Source organism: Convolutriloba macropyga, chromosome 1, assembly GCF_964194025.1.
Source record: "Convolutriloba macropyga chromosome 1, txConMacr16.3, whole genome shotgun sequence".
Classification (NCBI taxonomy): Eukaryota; Metazoa; Xenacoelomorpha; order Acoela; family Convolutidae; genus Convolutriloba; species Convolutriloba macropyga.
The window spans coordinates 79706415-79725276 of record NC_134468.1 but is presented as its reverse complement, the minus strand read 5'-3'; the positions used below and the strand labels follow the sequence as shown (position 1 = coordinate 79725276).

General features: G+C 34.9%; 1 protein-coding gene across 2 annotated transcripts; it reads right to left on the bottom strand.

Moving 5' to 3' along the window:
• Positions 1-11068: 11068 nt before the first annotated feature.
• LOC142351896 (ubiquitin carboxyl-terminal hydrolase 22-like) lies at positions 11069-18048 on the bottom strand. Of its 2 annotated transcripts, none has more exons than XM_075404154.1 (3): positions 17490-18048; positions 13147-13495; positions 11069-11504 (listed from the first exon to the last, which is right to left on the bottom strand). In XM_075404154.1, exons 1-3 carry the CDS (start codon positions 18027-18029, stop codon positions 11101-11103), a joined length of 1293 nt encoding a protein of 430 aa, XP_075260269.1. In that variant the 5' UTR covers positions 18030-18048; the 3' UTR covers positions 11069-11100. The 2 variants fall into 2 exon arrangements, with proteins under 2 accessions (XP_075260269.1, XP_075260277.1); XM_075404162.1 differs by having other exon boundaries at positions 11069-11402.
• Positions 18049-18862: the final 814 nt, after the last annotated feature.

Sequence of the window (18862 nt, the reverse complement as noted above, 5' to 3'; positions counted from 1 at the left end):
AAACCTGTAGAATATCAATACTCCTCTTGGAGTCGTAAAAATCTGTAGAATCTCAATACTCCTCTTCGAGTCGTAAAAATCAAATAATTAAACCATGATTTAATCGTTTTCACTTTAATATCTTATCTCAAACTGCTAAGCTGTGCCAGTAAGTTAACAAAGTGAGCCAGTGAACAAACTTCAACAATTTTCAACAATTTACTTTAATCATCAGCTGTTTAAATTCAAATGAGATAACAAAAAAAATCCCCGCAGCTGTCGGGACAACGGAAAAAAAACTTCATTGGTTCTCATGACCCAAATTGGGATCGAAAAAAGCAAAGAAAATGGAAGAAAAATGACAGTTTTGTTACAAAAGAATCCCAAAAGTACGTGTTCGAGTATAAATTTTTGGATTTGTCATTTAGGATTCCTTCTCCTTCTCAATGACAGAATAAAGGGACTAATACAAAACGGATTAACACTTTACATGTTAACTAAGACTATTAAAGGGTATTTAACACTTGGCTTTATGAACGTTCCGTTTCTATTTTAGTTTTTTCAGTGACTCTTATCAGTTTGCTTTGCTGAGCACCTGTTTTTTTAAATGCAGCTGAGCATTAACTAACAGTAGCCTGGAGAAAACAAGAGAGCAATAATAGCTGGCTCGGAAGATGACGTTGCTATAATCCAAAACAGATTCTGCTGTAAAATTTTGTCATAAAAAGACGTGTCCTGAAAGATCCGCACCCTTAAAGCTGCTCATTTAATTAAAACCACTCAAGAAAAAACCGCGATTAGAATTGAGCTGAGAGTTTGTTGCCCTAGTACAGGTTTGAGATTATGATTTACAAGAGAATAAAAAAGTGTGCTTAGGAGTAGCAAGATAATTGAATCTTTCAACAAAATTGGCTTGAAACAGAAAAATGCGGCCTTGGGTAAGTTGAAAAATAGTTCTGGTAATATGGCCAGCTCAACATCAGGTGATAGCTTCTTTGCTTCGAGCTCTCAGTGCCTTTTCTGCACATTGCCATTAGCGGCTTGAAACAAGCCCCGTATGTCAGTGAAACGTTAATAACGGGTACCAAAAAAGAGTAGTCTAAAATAATTTAAATGCATGTGCCAATTTTTCGTTTGGATCAGTTAATCTTGGCGCCAGTAGACAGCAGTTTAATGAAGGACAGTATTATTATCCAAACCATTATCTCAAACATCGAGGAAAACAAGACTTGAAAGAAAAAAGTACAATTTTCCACTATTTGCAGGGACATTTTAACTTGATACAGATTTAGGCATATTCTTCCGCAGCTTCATCAAATAACCGCAAAAAGATATCTTAAATTGTCTTTCAATCTCCAACCAAGGCGATCAAAAATCACTTTCAAATTTAATGAAGTAATTTTGAGAGTGAGGACCGAAAATCTGTTCGCTTAACCCAAAAAATCCACTCAAATATGAGTGCAAAATGACGTCACGCAGAGAGCGCGGTAATATTGCCATAATTGAACAATGAGCTAATATGAAGTGTCAAGGTATTAAACGAATTTGACGACGGAATAAAACATAGCAGGTCATCACCTACAATTCAAAGAAATTTCGTTGAAAAAAACTACCTCGAAATGAGCGGGACGAATGGAAAAATCAGGTAAATAAAAGCTTAAGAAAATTATTGGCAAGGAATCAAATTATAGTGTGAAAATTCAAAAGCAAAAGCAAATTTGCAACTACAATTTTGTCAATTAACATTACAATAAACGTCCTAAAAATGCTCTTATCTTTGCTTCCTTTACTTAATCGGCTTTACTAAAAAAATAACCACTTAGCAACTCAATATCCTTAAACTGCCAAATGCCCCCTTAAAATCCATTTTCCGAACAAAATTGACCAAAAAACTATTTATCAAATTGCAGCATCAGACCGAAAAACACGCTCCCAAATACCAATAACTTTCTCAAACTCAAGACCTCAAAACAAGATGCTAGCCATAATAGGATCATAAGCTTCTCCGCAAGAATTAAGAAATTGTAATTTTTTAATAAAACTTTGGTCAAAATTTCAAACAAAAGCTCTATTGAACCTACACAAATGTAATCAGTTACTAGCAGAAGATGGCTCAGAGATAGTTTCCTATTCAATTCTCAATAAATCCAATGAATCGAATAGCCTTAATATCTCAAAATAGTAGACTAGCCTTCAAATTTCTGTAAGCTGCATTTAAATAACGTCACAATGCCATCAAAACGCACCAATATTAATCCTAGTCTAAAATATTTTTGAGGCCAAATTTAAAAAAAAAATCCAAATAAACTAAAAAAAATTCCTCGCTTTGATAGAAAACGTTCACCTCTCATTTTCTAAGAACAGCCCGTCACATCATAAGTCTCCAAAAGTATCTGTGAATCGCATATTTGGAGACTAGTGAAATGAAATGCTCTTTGAGAACTTAATGCCCGCTGGGCGCTACCTGTTTTTCCTGCTTTTGAGGACGAAAAGTCAAATGACTCAGACGAAAAATCGTTTGAGAGCAATTTTAAAAACATAGCTGGCAGATTGCCAGAAAATAGCCGCAATAGATTCGTAGATCGGCCGTCTAAAAAAACAGTAAAAAAGACAGACCAAAAAATTTGCCTTTTCATTGAAGGCTGATCTGTTAAATTTTTATTAAAAATCTGTATAGGTTAATGCTGCCTCTATTAGCTGATCTCAAATAACCTTCATTTAGAGTGACACACACCCATTTGACCTTATCTCATTGAATTAAAGTAAATAAAAGTCAATTTCAAAGTGAGGAAGTCATTTTTGAGAGTGAGGTAAGTCAAGTGTGACCAAAAACTTAATCACGCGCATGAACAAAAAAACTAGCTCCACTAAGAGCGAAAAATGACGTCACACATGAAATTCAGTTGAAATTGCATGAACGAATGAACAAAAAGTGGCTGTGACGTCATATGGTCGTAACAAAAATCATGACGACGAAATAAAAAAACATAGCAGGACAAGTCCTGGCGTACAATTCAAAGAATTTTCATTAACTTAACAAATAACTAGACTTAGAACGGTCAATGAGTGCATTGGAAAAACCATTTCTAAAAAAATCAGATGAAAAAAAAACAGAAAATCAATGTCAAAATGCTGCTAGAGAGAACAAAAAAACCACTAGTGAGATATGTAATTTTGATTCTAAGAAAAAAACTAGGTCCAGAATGAGCTGTGAATGGATTGGGAAAACTATTTAGAAAAAAATCCGATCCAAAAAATCGAAAAAACAGTAAAAATCAGAGTGAAATTGCCGCATGTGAACAAAAAACCACTACCGAGAAACCGAATTTTTGTTCAGACACCGTTTTTTCACTCTACTTTAAAATTAGAGCGAAAAAAATTCACGCCGCAAAACCACTCGCTTTTTCGCTCCATTTCCTGTTTCGGCGTGACCAAAATCACCACTCCAATTTGACTTCAAAAATCACGAAAATGTGTGAACAGATCTTAAAAAAAAGACAGCGCCCCAATACAATTCAAATTCTTTGAATTGGAAAAAACCGAGAGCACTGCAATATAGCTATGCTCAGCTTACAGCTTCGCAGCTATAAACAAAAAAACTTTAACCAATTGGTATCTGAATATTTCTTAAGTAACAGGCTTCTATCCAAATCCCCACTTAAAGCATTAAAACAAAAAAAAAACAGGCAAAAAATCATTAAATTTCGTCAAAATCAGCAAAACTGATCAAAAATCTCCAAATTAGCATTAAACTCAAATTTACTACTTGAAACCTTCAATTCCTAGCAGAACAAGCCTAAAACTAATACAATAACATAATCAAACCTCATAACCATCAAAAGTTGCAAAAAACTGCTTTTAAAAGCCTCACGTGACCAAAAAAATTCGCTCGCTTAGAAATTTTTTCACGCATCAATTTTTCGCTCTCTCAAAAACAGCCTTATCAACAAAAACCACTCTCTTTTTGCTCCGCTCTTCACTTTTGTTCACCACCAAAATCACTCCAAATTTTTTCACGCGTTTCATTTCCCGCTTCAAAAATCACTCCAATAAAATTGATTAAAAAAAGGACTTCTCCAATACTCCTCTTCGAGTCGTAAAAAGACAGCGCCCCAATACAATTCAAATTCTTTGAATTGTAAAAAACCAAGAGAAGGCCAATAATAGCCCCAGCTATCGCTGTGCGGCTATTAAAAACGAAGAAAAATTTCAGCTCTTGATAATAAATGCTGAGATATCACATTCTGATTTAGGAGAAATTGAATACCCGAAGCTTCGTTTTCGTTTCTATTAGCTGTCCTCAAATAACCTTCAATTAAAAGGGACGTTTACTCAGTTGAACTTCTCTTTCAATTAAAGAAAGAGCGAGGAAGGGGCATTTTCGGGGCAAGCCACCTGTAACCAAAAAATTAATAAGACGAATAAACAAAAACTGGCTCCACAAAGACTGAAAAATGTCGCCACTCACGCAATTCAGTCATAACTGCATTCATGGATGAACAAAAAGAGATTTGGACTGAGTGACATATCATATGGTAGTAACAAAAGGCTTAAAGATGAAATACAAAAAAGCAGGACAAGCCTTGAAGTACACTCCAAAGAATTTAACAAACTTAAAACCTGACTGTCAGCCACCGCATCAAGAAAAACTTCGAAGAAAAAATGAACAGCCAACACAACGTAGATTAATTAAAAAAAATAAATAGGTAACATAAAATATTACATATAACTCAATAATTTTTTTAAACAGTTCCTTTTAAACAATTTGTTGACTAAGTCTTTGAAACCGTCAGGAAGATGTTATATAAAGAATTACACAACAAGAACTTCGATGGTAAACACCACATTTGTAGGAAACAAAGAAGAAACAAAGTAGAAGGTCAACAAGTAACAAACTCAGAGGCAGTCGATCCGATTCCATTCAAAACCAATAATTTCGAAGTCCTATCATTTACTAAAAACTGAAACTAATAAACAGATTCAATCTTTTGTCATTTAGATGAAAAACTTATGATATCTGTCAATAGTGAGACAAAGAGACTACAAAACATATAGTTTAACGAACACGTCAAAACAAAGAATAAATGCTAGTTTCTTAAAACATGTTCCCAAGATTATGTCAAAAATTAGCAACTAGTTTAATCATGAACTTGGTTTTGTGTTAGTCGCAAAGTCTATGACACCTGTCATTACTGACAATAAGAAGCGAGACAAAAAATACAACAAATATGCAACTAAAACAAAAAATTGCGTCGAAGTAAGTTAAATTGTTACATATGAATTAAAATTTTAACAAGAATTCACTATGCCTCAGTAGAGAGCCAAGGAGACGTTTCATTAACGAGACTAAGTCAGCCGACAACAAAAAAAATACGGGCAGAACCACTGATATATTCAGAGAAGCAACTTTCAAAATCCACTTACGACAGTAAAACAAAACAATTGGCGGAAAATCGCAAAATTTTGCCTAAAATCAGCGAAATAGCTAAAAAAGCTCCTATTTAAAGAAGACTCATATTAGTAACCAGACACTTTCAGACCGCTATCAAAACAAGCCTAAGAGAAACAAAATCTGACCTCTTCGAAATTATTCACTTGGACCCCAGCAAACTATTGACCTAACAAAATGTGCCTCTGCTCAATTATGGTTATTTTGAAACACAGACACAAAATAAACAACATACCCGGCAGATTGCCTGAAAATAGGTTAACTAAGAAATAAGAACAAAGTTCAGTAGCGGGCATCTAAATTTGGGCTGTATGGGTTTACACCGTTTCTATTCTGATTTCGTTTTCAATATTTCCTGTTCACTTTAGATTACTTTGTTGAGCAACTGCTGTTTACAAGAATTTTGAGCAGAATGAGTAAGAAATTAAACGCGCCTAGAGAAGTCAAAAACATTTCATGCAAAACTTTGAACAAGCCCTGAATTAAAGAAAATCAAACAATTCTAATCAACAACTTAAAAAAAAAACAAACAACAAAACGGCAGATAGCTGAAAAATAGCCGCGAATGACGCTTGTGGCCTACCATGAATTGAAACAACTAAAGAAATAATAATGACAAAATGACAAATCGACCACCAGCTTTTTAATAGACCACTAGACATTTTGGGTTAGATTCGGATTGTCATTTTTATGAGACACATTTGTTCTACAAGGAAAAAGCCCTAATGGAGCTTTTTCAAAATTAATATTCGATATTAAAACTCAAGACTATTACTCAGTAATTAGGGCATATAACTTTGGTACTACTTAAATGCGCACTATTGACCTTTAATTCGTAAATTTTCATAAAATTTAAAGTTCCATAAGTGAGTTCAGAAGTCATTTTTTTTTAGTGAGGCAAGTCACGCAATTGAACTAAAAGCAGAAATGACGTACAAACACAAATTTTAACTGCAAAGCAGTAGAAGTCACTGAAGTCATTGAAAAAGTCAAGTCCAAGAAGTCAGGGTCAGACAAAACAAAAGTCTGTAAGACGAAGTGAAAAAACATAGCAGGACAAGTCCTGACGTACAATTCAAAAAATTTTCATTGATTAAACAAAAGACTAGACCTAGCAGGGACTATGAGTGAGCTGGGAAAACCATTTATAAGAAAATCATTAAAATTTTTTTAAAAAATTGAAAATCAAAGTTAAAAGTGCAGCATGTGAACAAAACACCACTAGCGAAAACTTGGCCTAGAATAACCTATGAATGGATTGGGAAAACCATTAAGAAAAAAATCCAATCCAAAAAATCAAAAAAACAGTAAAAATCAAAGTGAAATTGACGCATGTAAACAAAAAACCACTAAAGAGAAAGCGATTTTTTTTCAAAAGACCGTATTCTCACTCTACTTCAAAATTAGAGCAAAAAAAATTCACGCCGCAAAACCACTCGCTTTTCGCTCCACTTCCTGTTTCGGCGTGACTAAAATCACTACTCCAATTTGACTTCAAAAATCATGAAAATGTTGGAACAGATCTTTAAAAAAAGACAGCGCCCCAATACAATTCAAATTCTTTGAATTGTAAAAAAAAGGAGCGCAATAATAGCCGCTGGGAATTGCTGACGCGGCTATTAAAAACGGTAAATTCGTATGAATTATTACATTATATAAAAAAACTAATTAACATTTAATTGTCATCTCTTAGTAACATAACTTAAAAATTATCAATTAACTTGAAAACAAAAAACCTCAAGCAAAAAGCGCAAATAAAAAATATGCTAAAATTCTTTAAAAAAGAGACGAAAATAAGATAAAATTTGATGAAGATTACTTCATTTGCTTTATCGAACACACCTCACAATCAATATCAAAAAAATCAAAAGATGACCAAACACATAAACATAGCCTGCAGATTGCCGGAATAGCTGCGAAAGAATACACCTGCGTGCCATATAATAGAGATAGAAACCGATACAGATCTAAATTGAAAAATTGACGCCGCTCAAAAAACTAGGCTAAAAAACATGCAGCGATAAATTAATGAAGCTTATTAAAATTCATTCCACAGAAGCCTCTTATTAGGGACCTTTACTGCACATAGGAGTTCCTTTGACCTCAAACAAATTCAAATTAAACTTAAGTTTCAAAGTGCAGAAGTCATTTTATTGAGTGAGGTAAATCACTTATGATCAAAATCTAATCACGCAAATAACCTAAAAACTTTCGCTAAAGCGAGTGAGAAATGACGTCACGCGCGAAAAAGCCGTCAGTGAGAGGAGGAAGTAATTCAGAAAATTTGACTTTCAGCTTTGCTGTGTGAACAAATGTAAAACGAAAAAAGAGCGTCAGACAACGAAACAAAAAACATAGCAGGACAAGTCCTGACGTACAATTCAAAGAAATTTCATTGACTAAACAAAAAACTAGACCAAGAACGGACTATGAATGGATTGGGAAAACCATTTAGAAAAAAATCCGATCCAATAAATCGAAAAAACTATAAAAAATCAAAGTGAAATTGCCGCATGTGAACAAAACCACTAGCGAGAAAGTGAATTTTTGTTCAACACCTTTTTCTCACTCTACTTTACATTTAGAGCGAAAAAATTTCACACCGCAAAATCATTCGTTTTTTCACTCCATTTCCTTTTTCGGCGTGACCAAAATCACTACTCTAATTTGACTTCAAAAATTATGAAATGTGTGAACAGATCTTAAAAAAAAAGAAAGCGCCCCAAAACAATTCAAATTCTTTGAATTGTAAAAAAACCAAGAGCACCGCAATATAGCTACGCTCAGCTTGGAGCTTCGCAGCTATGAAAACTAAGGTGAACCATAAAAACAAATCTATTGCTATAAAAAATTCATGTGGTAAAGCCTCCTTGACGGTAAAATTAGCTCGAAATAACATCTAAAAATACATGATTTGCATCATAAAACACTTCAAAACATAGTAAGACAAGAACTAGATGCGACAAACACCTGTGCCTGAAAAAAATAGAGTTAAAACAAAAACTTTTTTCTTCAGTAGTTTGACCTGAACACCTGTTTTCACGTGCAGCATTTGACTTTGCATCCTGTGAAAATAGAAGTAACCGATTAAACGAAGCACATCACCATTACACTTCCTCGAGTCGTAAAAAGACAGCGCTTCAATACAATTCAAATTCGTTGAATTGTAATAGAAGCGCAATAATAGCCTGCTGAGAAGATGAGGGCCGCTATTTAACATAAAAGCCTCAAAAACTACGTGTGGAGAAAATACGTCCCTTAAGCAGGTTCAATTGAGGTATGGCGGCACGAACTGGACAAAATTTGTGTTGAGAATCATTCGCAGCATAGCTGAAGCTAGTTTATAGGAAAGAAAAAGACAAAGTTAGATTCTCAACATCAATTAAACTCATTAAATTCAGATTCGTAACTACTCAAATCCATTAAAATAACGGTGATACAAACACCAAAACAAGTATATCAACTTGTAAAAATAAACACCCCTCTTATTTCCGAAAACTGGACGCGATTAATTCCAATAACCCCAATTGGTTAAGAGAAAATTTATAGTTAATAATTGACCTAGAGGTTAAAAAGTTATTTCAGAGTTAATGAGGTAAGTCAATATGATCATAAAATTGTCACGTACTTCAGCTAAAAGCTCAGCGCCAACTAGCTTAAGATATGACGTCATGCAAAAGCAAGCAGCAAAAATGCAGCTTAAGGTCGAGAAAATTGCTTTGTGGTTTGCAGGGTGAAAAATGCAAAAACAGAAGCGTAAGAGCATGAAACAAAAACGAAGAGCACGGCTTTATAGCTTCGTTCAGCTCACAGATTCGCAGCTAAAAAATTAACAAACAGCTGGCAGATTGCCAGAAAACAGCCGCAATAGATTCGTAGATCGGCAGTCTAAAAAACAGTACAGACAGACCAAAAAAATTCGTCTTTTCATTGAACGCTGATCTGTTATATTTTGGTTAAAAAACTGCTGCCTCTATTAGCTGATCTCAAATAACCTTCATTTAGAGTGACACACGCCCATTTGATCCTATCTCTTTGAATTAAAGTAAAAAAATGTCAATTTCAAACTGAGGAAGTCATTTTTGAGAGTGAGGAAAGTCAAGTGTGAACAAAAATTTAATCACGCGCATGAACAGAAAAACTTGCTCCACTAAGAGCGAAAAATGACGTCACACATGCAATTCAATTGAAATTGCATGAACGAATGAACAAAAAGTGGCTGTGACGTCATAAGTTTGTAACAAAAATCATGACATAAAAATACATAGCAGGACAAGTCCTGACGTAAATTCAAAGAATTTTCATTGACTAAACAAAAAACTAGACCTGGAATGAACTTTGAATGGATTGGAAAAACCATTTAGAAAAAAAAACCGATCCCAAAAATTGCAAAAACAGTAAAAACCAAAGTAAAATTGCCGCATGTGAACAAAAAAACCACTAGCGAGAAAGCGAGTTTTTGTTCAAACACCGTTTTCTCACTCTACTTTAAAATTAGAGCAAAAAAATTTCACGCCGCAAAACCACTCGCTTTTTCGCCCCATTTCCTGTTTCGGCGTGACCAAAATCACCACTCCAATTTGACTTCAAAAATCATGAAAATGTGTGAACAATCTTAAAAAAAACATAGCCGGAAGAATTCCGGAAACGACTCGGAGAAAATTGCCCATCCTTATGACTAAACAACTGAACAACTATTGCGAACCTTTAACTTCCACAAATGCCATAAAAAATTAAGGAAGAATAGAAACGGCATTCAAAAACAAATTGAACAAAAAAAGTATAAAAACTGAAGTTTTTTTTAACTTGAGTTTTTCTTTATAGCACAAGGAAACATAAAGCCGAATAAAGTTCCTCTGCAATTAGAGCAATGAAAAGCTCGCAAAACAATGGGCAAGTCATAATAGGTTAAGAAACTTGTCTAAGATGAAAAAAGAAAAACTTCAAAAAAAATAAGAAAAATGGTTTTAAAATTTCTCAATTTTTCTGTCATTTTTCGTAAGAAAATGATTTTTACCAAAAAAAACTTTAACCAATTGGTATCTGAATATTTCTTAAGTAACAGGCTTCTATCCAAATCCCCACTTAAAGCATTAAAACAAAAAAAAAACAGGCAAAAAATCATTAAATTTCGTCAAAATCAGCAAAACTGATCAAAAATCTCCAAATTAGCATTAAACTCAAATTTACTACTTGAAACCTTCAATTCCTAGCAGAACAAGCCTAAAACTAATACAATAACATAATCAAACCTCATAACCATCAAAAGTTGCAAAAAACTGCTTTTAAAAGCCTCACGTGACCAAAAAAATTCGCTCGCTTAGAAATTTTTTCACGCATCAATTTTTCGCTCTCTCAAAAACAGCCTTATCAACAAAAACCACTCTCTTTTTGCTCCGCTCTTCACTTTTGTTCACCACCAAAATCACTCCAAATTTTTTCACGCGTTTCATTTCCCGCTTCAAAAATCACTCCAATAAAATTGATTAAAAAAAAGGACTTCTCCAATACTCCTCTTCGAGTCGTAAAAAGACAGCGCCCCAATACAATTCAAATTCTTTGAATTGTAAAAAACCAAGAGAAGGCCGATAATAGCCCCAGCTATCACTGTGCGGCTATTAATATGGAAAATCACTTTAATACTCATTTTGTGATACTTTTTCCATCACACTTTAGAAGTCACCTTGGATTTTTTGGCGAATTGATGACAGATCGTAAACAGTCGGAGCTGATTCTGCAGATGGATTTATTAGCAAGGCTGCAGCAGCTGCATTACTGTCCATAACCCCTCCAATCTCACTGGCACATCCACCACCATCGTCTGCAAACAAACCCCCTGGTCCCCCACTTGCACAAGACGGCGACCCAACCGCGGTATTCGTAGTTCCAATGTGCAGCGAAATGTCCCAGAATGGATCGACAGTAGTTGAGACACCGTTGCACTCAGTGCAAATGACGTCACTTTGTAGACCACCTGTGAACACTTGGTCGATTATGCAGTTACAGTTGGCAGGCCACGAGGAATTGTGCAGAAAGCCATGGTCACTGTCCTCTTTACAATGTCCATGTAAGATATCTAAACACGGACATCAGACACCTCTTGAGATATTTTATGAAAGTTGAAACCTTGTGTTTTTCTAATACCTACTCTAGCTACAGCCCAAACCCCCACCGAATTATATTCCCTTGTTATATATTTACGGTGGTTGAGAGTGGGCTCTTGAAGAATACAGCACGTGACCATTTATTAAATTTTTGGCTTCAAACTTCAAAATTTTGATGGCAAGCAACGATGTTCTTACAAAAAAAAAAAACAGTCGACAGATTGCCGGAAAAAACCGCGATAGATGCTTGTGGCCTTCCGTGAATTGAAACAACTAAAGAAATAAGATAGGCAGATTGACCACCAGTCCTTTAATAGACCAATAGACTTTTTGGTTAGATACGGACCGTCATTTTTATGAGACACATACGCTCTATAATGAAAAAGCCCTAGTGGAACTTTTTCAAAATTAATATCCGAAATCAAAAACTCGAGACTCTAATACTCATGAATTCGGGTACACACTTAGATGCATACAATTGACCTTTAACTAGTAAATGTTCATAAAATTCAAAGAACAGTAAGCGCGTTTAGAAGTCATTTTTAGTGAGGTAAGTCACGCAATGGACCTAAAAGCAGAACAAATGACAACACGCACAGCAGTAGAAATCACTGGAATAAAAAAAGTCAATTCCAAGAAGTCAGTTAGCAAGAATCATCGATGGAGACGACGAATTAAAAAGACATAGCAGCACAAGTCCTGGCGAACAATTTAAAGAACTTACTTCTTGACTTGTTCTTTTGACTTTGACCGTATTCACTATATTGCGTAATTCAATGCATGAAAGAAATTAAAATCCATTCAGTTGAAACAATGAGCTAAGTAAGTCAGAAGTCAAATGTCAAAATCGTGACTTATTTGAAACGAAAAACGTTATCAAAAGGAAAAGCGAATTAAAAAAATATAGCAGGACGAGTACTGACGTACAATTCAAAAATTTTTCATTGACTAAACGAAAAACTAGACCCAGAACGGACTATGCGTGAATTGGGAAAACCATTTCTAAAGAAAATCAGATCCAGGAAACAAAACAAAACATGTGAACAAAAAACCAGTAGCGAGAAAGAGGAATTTGGTTCAAAATTAGGCCTAGAATGAACTATGAATGGATTGGGAAAACCATTTAGAAAAAAAATCCGATCCAATAAATCGAAAAAACTGTAAAAATCAAAGTGAAATTGCCGCATGTGAACAAAAAACCACTAGCGAGAAAGCTAATTTTTGTTCAAACGCCTGTTTCTCACTCTACTTTAAAATTAGAGTCAAAAAATCTTACGCCACAAAACCACTCGCTTTTTCGTTCCACTTCCTGTTTCGGCGTGACCAAAATCACTAATCCAATTTGACTTCAAATATCATGAAAATGTGTGACAGATCTTTAAAAAAAGAGACAGCGCCCCAATACAATTCCAATTCTTTGAATTGTAAAAAAAACCACGATGTCCCCAATAATAACCGCTATCGCTTCGCGGCTATTAATGAAGGAAAACGATTAGAGACTATTGCAATCACACAGAAAAATGCCTAAGAAGACCGACGTTATATACTCAAACTGCTCAACAAACAAATAGCCGGCCAGAACAGCGGAGACGGTCATAAAAAAGTACCTCTAACCGAGAGCAGAAATGAGAAACTCATGGGCATCTTGTTGCTCATATCCTGCCAGATGGCTCGAATTGTTCCAAATGAGGTGCAGCAGCCGTAAGGGAACAAAGGGATCTTTGGCACCTGAGTAGACTTCTTGAAAAATATGGCTCAATTCACACATCAAACAGTTCTGCGTCGACATTCCCGATGGTCGCGATGCATTGTGTCTCCTCGGATCAAGAGATTGGGCAGAGCTAAGCATCAACTGACTTGAATTCTGTCGCACTGAGTGATGGTCCATGAAGGATGGAATTAAACTGCAGTCATGCATATCTGATAGAAAGAAATCTCGCAGCATAGGAGTGTGAGTTAACGCCTGAAACAGAGATAACTGGTTCTATAACCACTTAACGGTTTTCAGAAAATTCTCATCAAAAACGTATAAAAGATAAAATGCAATAACTGGATTCATATTGAAAGGTTCGTGGTTAAAATAGAATTCGTCAAAAATGCACAAAAATCGAGGAAATATATATACCAAATAATTGAAAAAGAACTTAGAGTAATTTCCTCATCTTGACATGAAGCATTGAATGCTTGATCCCTCTTTAAGCACGAATTTAATAACCCTCTTATCTTAGTAATTGGAAATGGAATATGATGCCGTCTGACCAATGTATTACTTACATCATCGAACATCACAAAGTCGACAAAATGAGGATTTGAAAATCTCTCATTGAATTCTTCAAAGTTTTCCATGATATTTTGCAACTCTCCACAAAAGACTTCGATCGGCCAGCATGACTTGAAAAATCCAGGTTTATTTTTTTATTGCATTTAGTTGCTAACAACTTATAGGATATTTGACAAATAAACAATACCACTGTCCTATCATACTTATTACACTACACATCGAGGTTTATTAAATGCCCTATGATATAATTGGGAAGAAAACTTGTCTGAAATAGAAATTATTTGTAAATTCTGCAACGCTGAGAATATTAAAAAAACAAACATTTAACAGAAAATTTTCATTTTTTAAAATCTTAATTAATAAGAAAAATGAATATAAAAATAAGCTAAGACATCAAAACTTGCCTTAACTCAACAGTCAAACTCTTTGCTGAACTTTTTGATCAACCAATTGTTTTTTGAATTAAAACTTCTAAAGCAGAATAGTAGATTGTAAACATTGTAGATAGAAACAAAAAAGGTTAAGAACCTCAATTTTAACTAAAATTTTTGGACGTTTTCAAACTCAGTCAACAAATTTCCAAACAAAACGACTTAAAAAAGACAAATTTTTGCGTAAGCATAGAAACAAAATTACGGGAACTGCGCTATTTTTTACGCATTGCTTCAATGTTCTCCTCTACTATACAGCTTAGCAAAACATATTTGCTCATCCGAGTTTCAGAATTGAACAAACTTGGGGGATAACAAATAAGAAATAACGAAAGAAATTAAAGTTCTCAATAATTCTTAGAACTTTTCTCAGCACTCATATCAGTATCCCTAAGTGCTAAATTGTCGTTCTAAAGCAGCAAACCCAAACTGAGAAAATTAATCGAAATCTTACCCAAATTTTCTCACTCTCAAGAGCACCATAGTTTTTCTTCACAATCTCCGTTTTCCGTCAACTCACGCGTCGGTTTTTCATAAGCTGTCAAAAAACAGATCCTGGAACCTCCTTTTTGCCCTCAAAAAAAATTGTATTAAAAGTTAGAGGTTAAAGATAGTCACTAGCAGAAAAAACAACAAAACTAGCATCTTTAGGCCCCAAAGAATTAGCTGTCAAATATAAGCTGTCAAAAAAACAGATCCTGGAACCTCCTTTTTGTCCTCAAAAAAAAATTTGTATTAAAAGTTAGAGGTTAAAGATAGTCATCTAGCAGAAAAAACAACAAAACTAGCATCTTTAGGCCCCAAAGAATTAGCTAAAAACACTATTTTTGAAAATTCAAACTATTCAAAGTTTTCGAGTTAATCTACTTGAAAATTATTTTTCCCAGATCTTTCAAAAGAACTTCAAAAAAGTAGCATTGTTGTTCAAGCCATAGACCAGTAGAAAAAGTCAGCAAATTGTCGCACATTAAGTTAACAGGCCAACTTTCTTGGCTGATTTCAAAAACTAACTTTTCAGCAACCAAAATTTTCTTTTTTCTCAAAAATACACTCCACAGGAGAACGAATTCTGAAAAGAAAAAAAAATGCTATTGTTTTAGGAGGTAAAAAGGAGTAAAAGGCATTTTATCATCCTTTGGCAAATTTGTGAGTTCGAGGTGCCAATTTTACAACACATCATTACTGAAGGCTATTGCAGCTTGTGAAAGCAATTTAACAGTTTCCAACATTGTATTTTTTACATTGATTTACTGTCGTACTTTTTCCAAAAACATTCAGGCTATGAAAACATAGCTGGCAGATTGCCAGAAAATACCCGCAATAGCTTCGTAGATCTGCAGTCTCATAAAAAACAGTAATAAAGACAGACCAAGAAGTTCGTCTTTTCATTGAAGACTGATATGTTATATTTCGATTTAAAATCTGTATAAGTTTTTGCTGCCTCTATTAGCTGCTCTCTAATAACCTTCAATTAGAGTGACACACACCCATTTTACCTTGTCTTTGAATTAAAGTAAGTAAAAGTCAATTTCAAAGTGAGGAAGTCATTTTTGTGAGCGAGGTAAGTCAAGTGTGACCAAAAATTTAATCACGCAAATGAACAAAAAAACTCGCTCCACTAAGAGCGAAAAATGACGTCACTCATGCACTTCAGTGGAAATTGCATGAATGAATGAACAAAAAGCGGATTTGAAGTGGTTGTGACGTCATATGGTCGTAAAAAAAATAGCGACGACCAAATAAAAAAAAACCAAGAAAAGGCCAATAATAGCCCCAGCTGTCGCTGTGCGGCTATTAATAGGTTTCATCGATTATTTTCTATAACAAACAAAATACGTGTTTTTGTACTACATTTTTCATTGTAATTTACAGCTAAATAAGCATTTTCTTGTCTTGTCTGCGTAACTATAGAAATCGTATGCTCAGAGCTCAAAATGCTTTTTGCCATTTCCAGGGTTTGAAAAAAATCGCATAGGTTAAAACCATAATAATTTTTACTGAGAATAAACATTCAGTGATCCATTCTGAATTCATTAAGTTTCATCCCTGAACTTCTATTTAACGTCGAGGGAAGACTATTTGAAGGATTATATTTACACAAAAAAAGCAGGCTGCACGCAACAAAATCTCAGTGCCTCTAACAAGGGCTTACAACGTTAAAATCCTCACTGCAGCCGCGAAATAAGTTTAGCTGCTAAATTCTGAATGAGAGCTATTTAACACGAACAAATTTTGAAATCGGTTCTACTTCTTTTCACCTCTGTTCATTTAACCCCGATTTATTCACCCCTCTATTTCACCCCTCTATCATTTTATCCCGCCAATTAGCAGTCGACATTAAAGGCATGTTTTGTCATAATTAAGTGGATAAATTAGTCCCACGTTCGGTTGTGATAGTTTCAAATCAAGTCCCACGGGCCGCTGAGGCATGGCCCTCGAGGCATGGCCAAATGATTATATTGCTAATTTAATAATCCTTATTTTATAGAAAGATTAAAATCGGGGTGAAATGATAGAGGGGTTGAATGCTACAGGGATGAATAAATCGGGAATAAATGATGGGGGTTAAATGAATAGGGGTGAAAAGAGCGGGACACCTTGAAATCAAGCGTCAATCAAAAAGCGGTTAAAAAAATTTTGTCCCACAAAACATAATGAACGGCAAAAGTGAGATAGCCCCCCCCCCCTATTTTTACGACGTAAAAATGCAGTTTTTGAGGCTATATCACTCCAAATTAAAAGTCACATTTTGAAAACATTTTATACCATTTCTCTCGCCTACCTATGAAATTCAGATAAACATAACGTTCACTTACCGAAATTCCAATGTAAAGTTGATGAACTTCATCCAAGTTTCACAGTAACAAGAAAATTGTCTCAAAATGTGATATTTTTTCACGTTTGTTCAATTATGCTTGAGTATGCATTTGCCTGAAACATTAGAGGGAGAAAAGATGTGATTCAAATGTGATAGCGTGACAACTTCCTTTTCATTGAGACTAGGATGGATTTGATCAACAGGTAGGCAGGTCCACTGGCTCATGGGATCAATGGTGTAAAAAAATTTCCAAAGTCTAATTACAAGTTGGAGTAATATTGCACCAAAAATAGAACTTTTACTTCGTAAAACTGGGGGGGGGGGGGGGTGCTAACTTACTGTGGACGTTCAGTATAGCATAAGAGACCTTAGCTTGAGAGCTTTTAAACACAGTGCCTCGTTTGAGACCAATTAAAAAGAATGACACCTGTAAAATGCAATTCATGAAGCACGTGTTCCCCATGTTGATTAGCCCTCGTAATCCGAAATAAGAATTATCAGACATGCTGTTGTGGTCGTTGCAGTTATTGGTCAACAGCTCAACTTCCGTAACAGAAGCCGGACTCCATTCTGTGATTGGATGCAGTGTATTCTCAATAGACACAGTTTGACAGAATTCGACATACAAGCGAAAGTTGATATTTTCTACATTTCGGTCGTATATGAAATCATCGCAATATAAACAAAAGACATTACAATATTGTAAATCGATCGCAAAACAGTGTTTTTTAGCCTTCAAATGGTTTTTCATATGCTGGTGAGCCAAGCATCCAAAATACACGCAATGAATGCAAGACATCAATACTGAAGCAGAAGAGAACTCTTGGCAATTTTGGGCGAAGCATTTTGTATCCACCGCTTTTCTCTTGCATTCTTTACTTTTCGTAGGATACACAAAAGTAGCTAAAATAATCTCTACTGACTTCAAACCGCATTCTTCCTTGAAGACTGTGAAGTGATCACACATATTAGCATTTTAGCTGAGCTGTTCTGAAAAAATAACAAAAAATGTCTAAATTTGACATCTAAAGAATCAACGACTAAAATCAAAACATCGAAACTGAGAAATCAATAAATTTGATCTCAACTTTGGAAACATAAAGTTGGGGAATCAGACATTGAAGTTAGGTTGTCAATTGGCATTAGACTCCAGTCAGCAAGTGGCCGTCATCACATGGTTCGGGCACACGAATAATGAAATGGCCGAGTAAGACAGCTACATAACATTTTTTTCGATAATAATTCAGAAGGATGCAATACGGGGTGATAATCTTCGTTTTTGCTCTAAGGATTTTAACAGTAATCTCCGAGGCTAATAATTGTCGTAAAACGTAAGTTAAAGCGCAACCAGCAATGTAAAAGACTGGCATACAAACGGTGCCAATGCTACGGTCGACGTAGTACAGAAACAAAAAATTGCGGATTTTTTCCGTTTGTGCCCCCCCCCCGGCTAAGTGAGTTCATATTGATCGTACCCCCCCCCCCGACACGGTGCTAGGACAATAGATCGAAAGACAACAGATCGAAAGCAAAATTGGGACAATAGATCGAAAATTTAATAATTCAATTTGCGTATTGGCCAATCAGATTTAAGCGCTCATTTATTATACAGCATATAACAGCAGGCTTTTCTAAAATTAGCTGAAAAAGTGTCAACTGAAAAATTTGAAGCACAATCAGTTTTTGAAATTTCACTCGGGGTTGTAGATTTTTTCAAACCTTGTGTCAATTTCGTAACAGTTTTTCGTCGATAATGAATTTTTTCTTGTGGAGATTGTAGGAGACTGTATTTATTTTCTT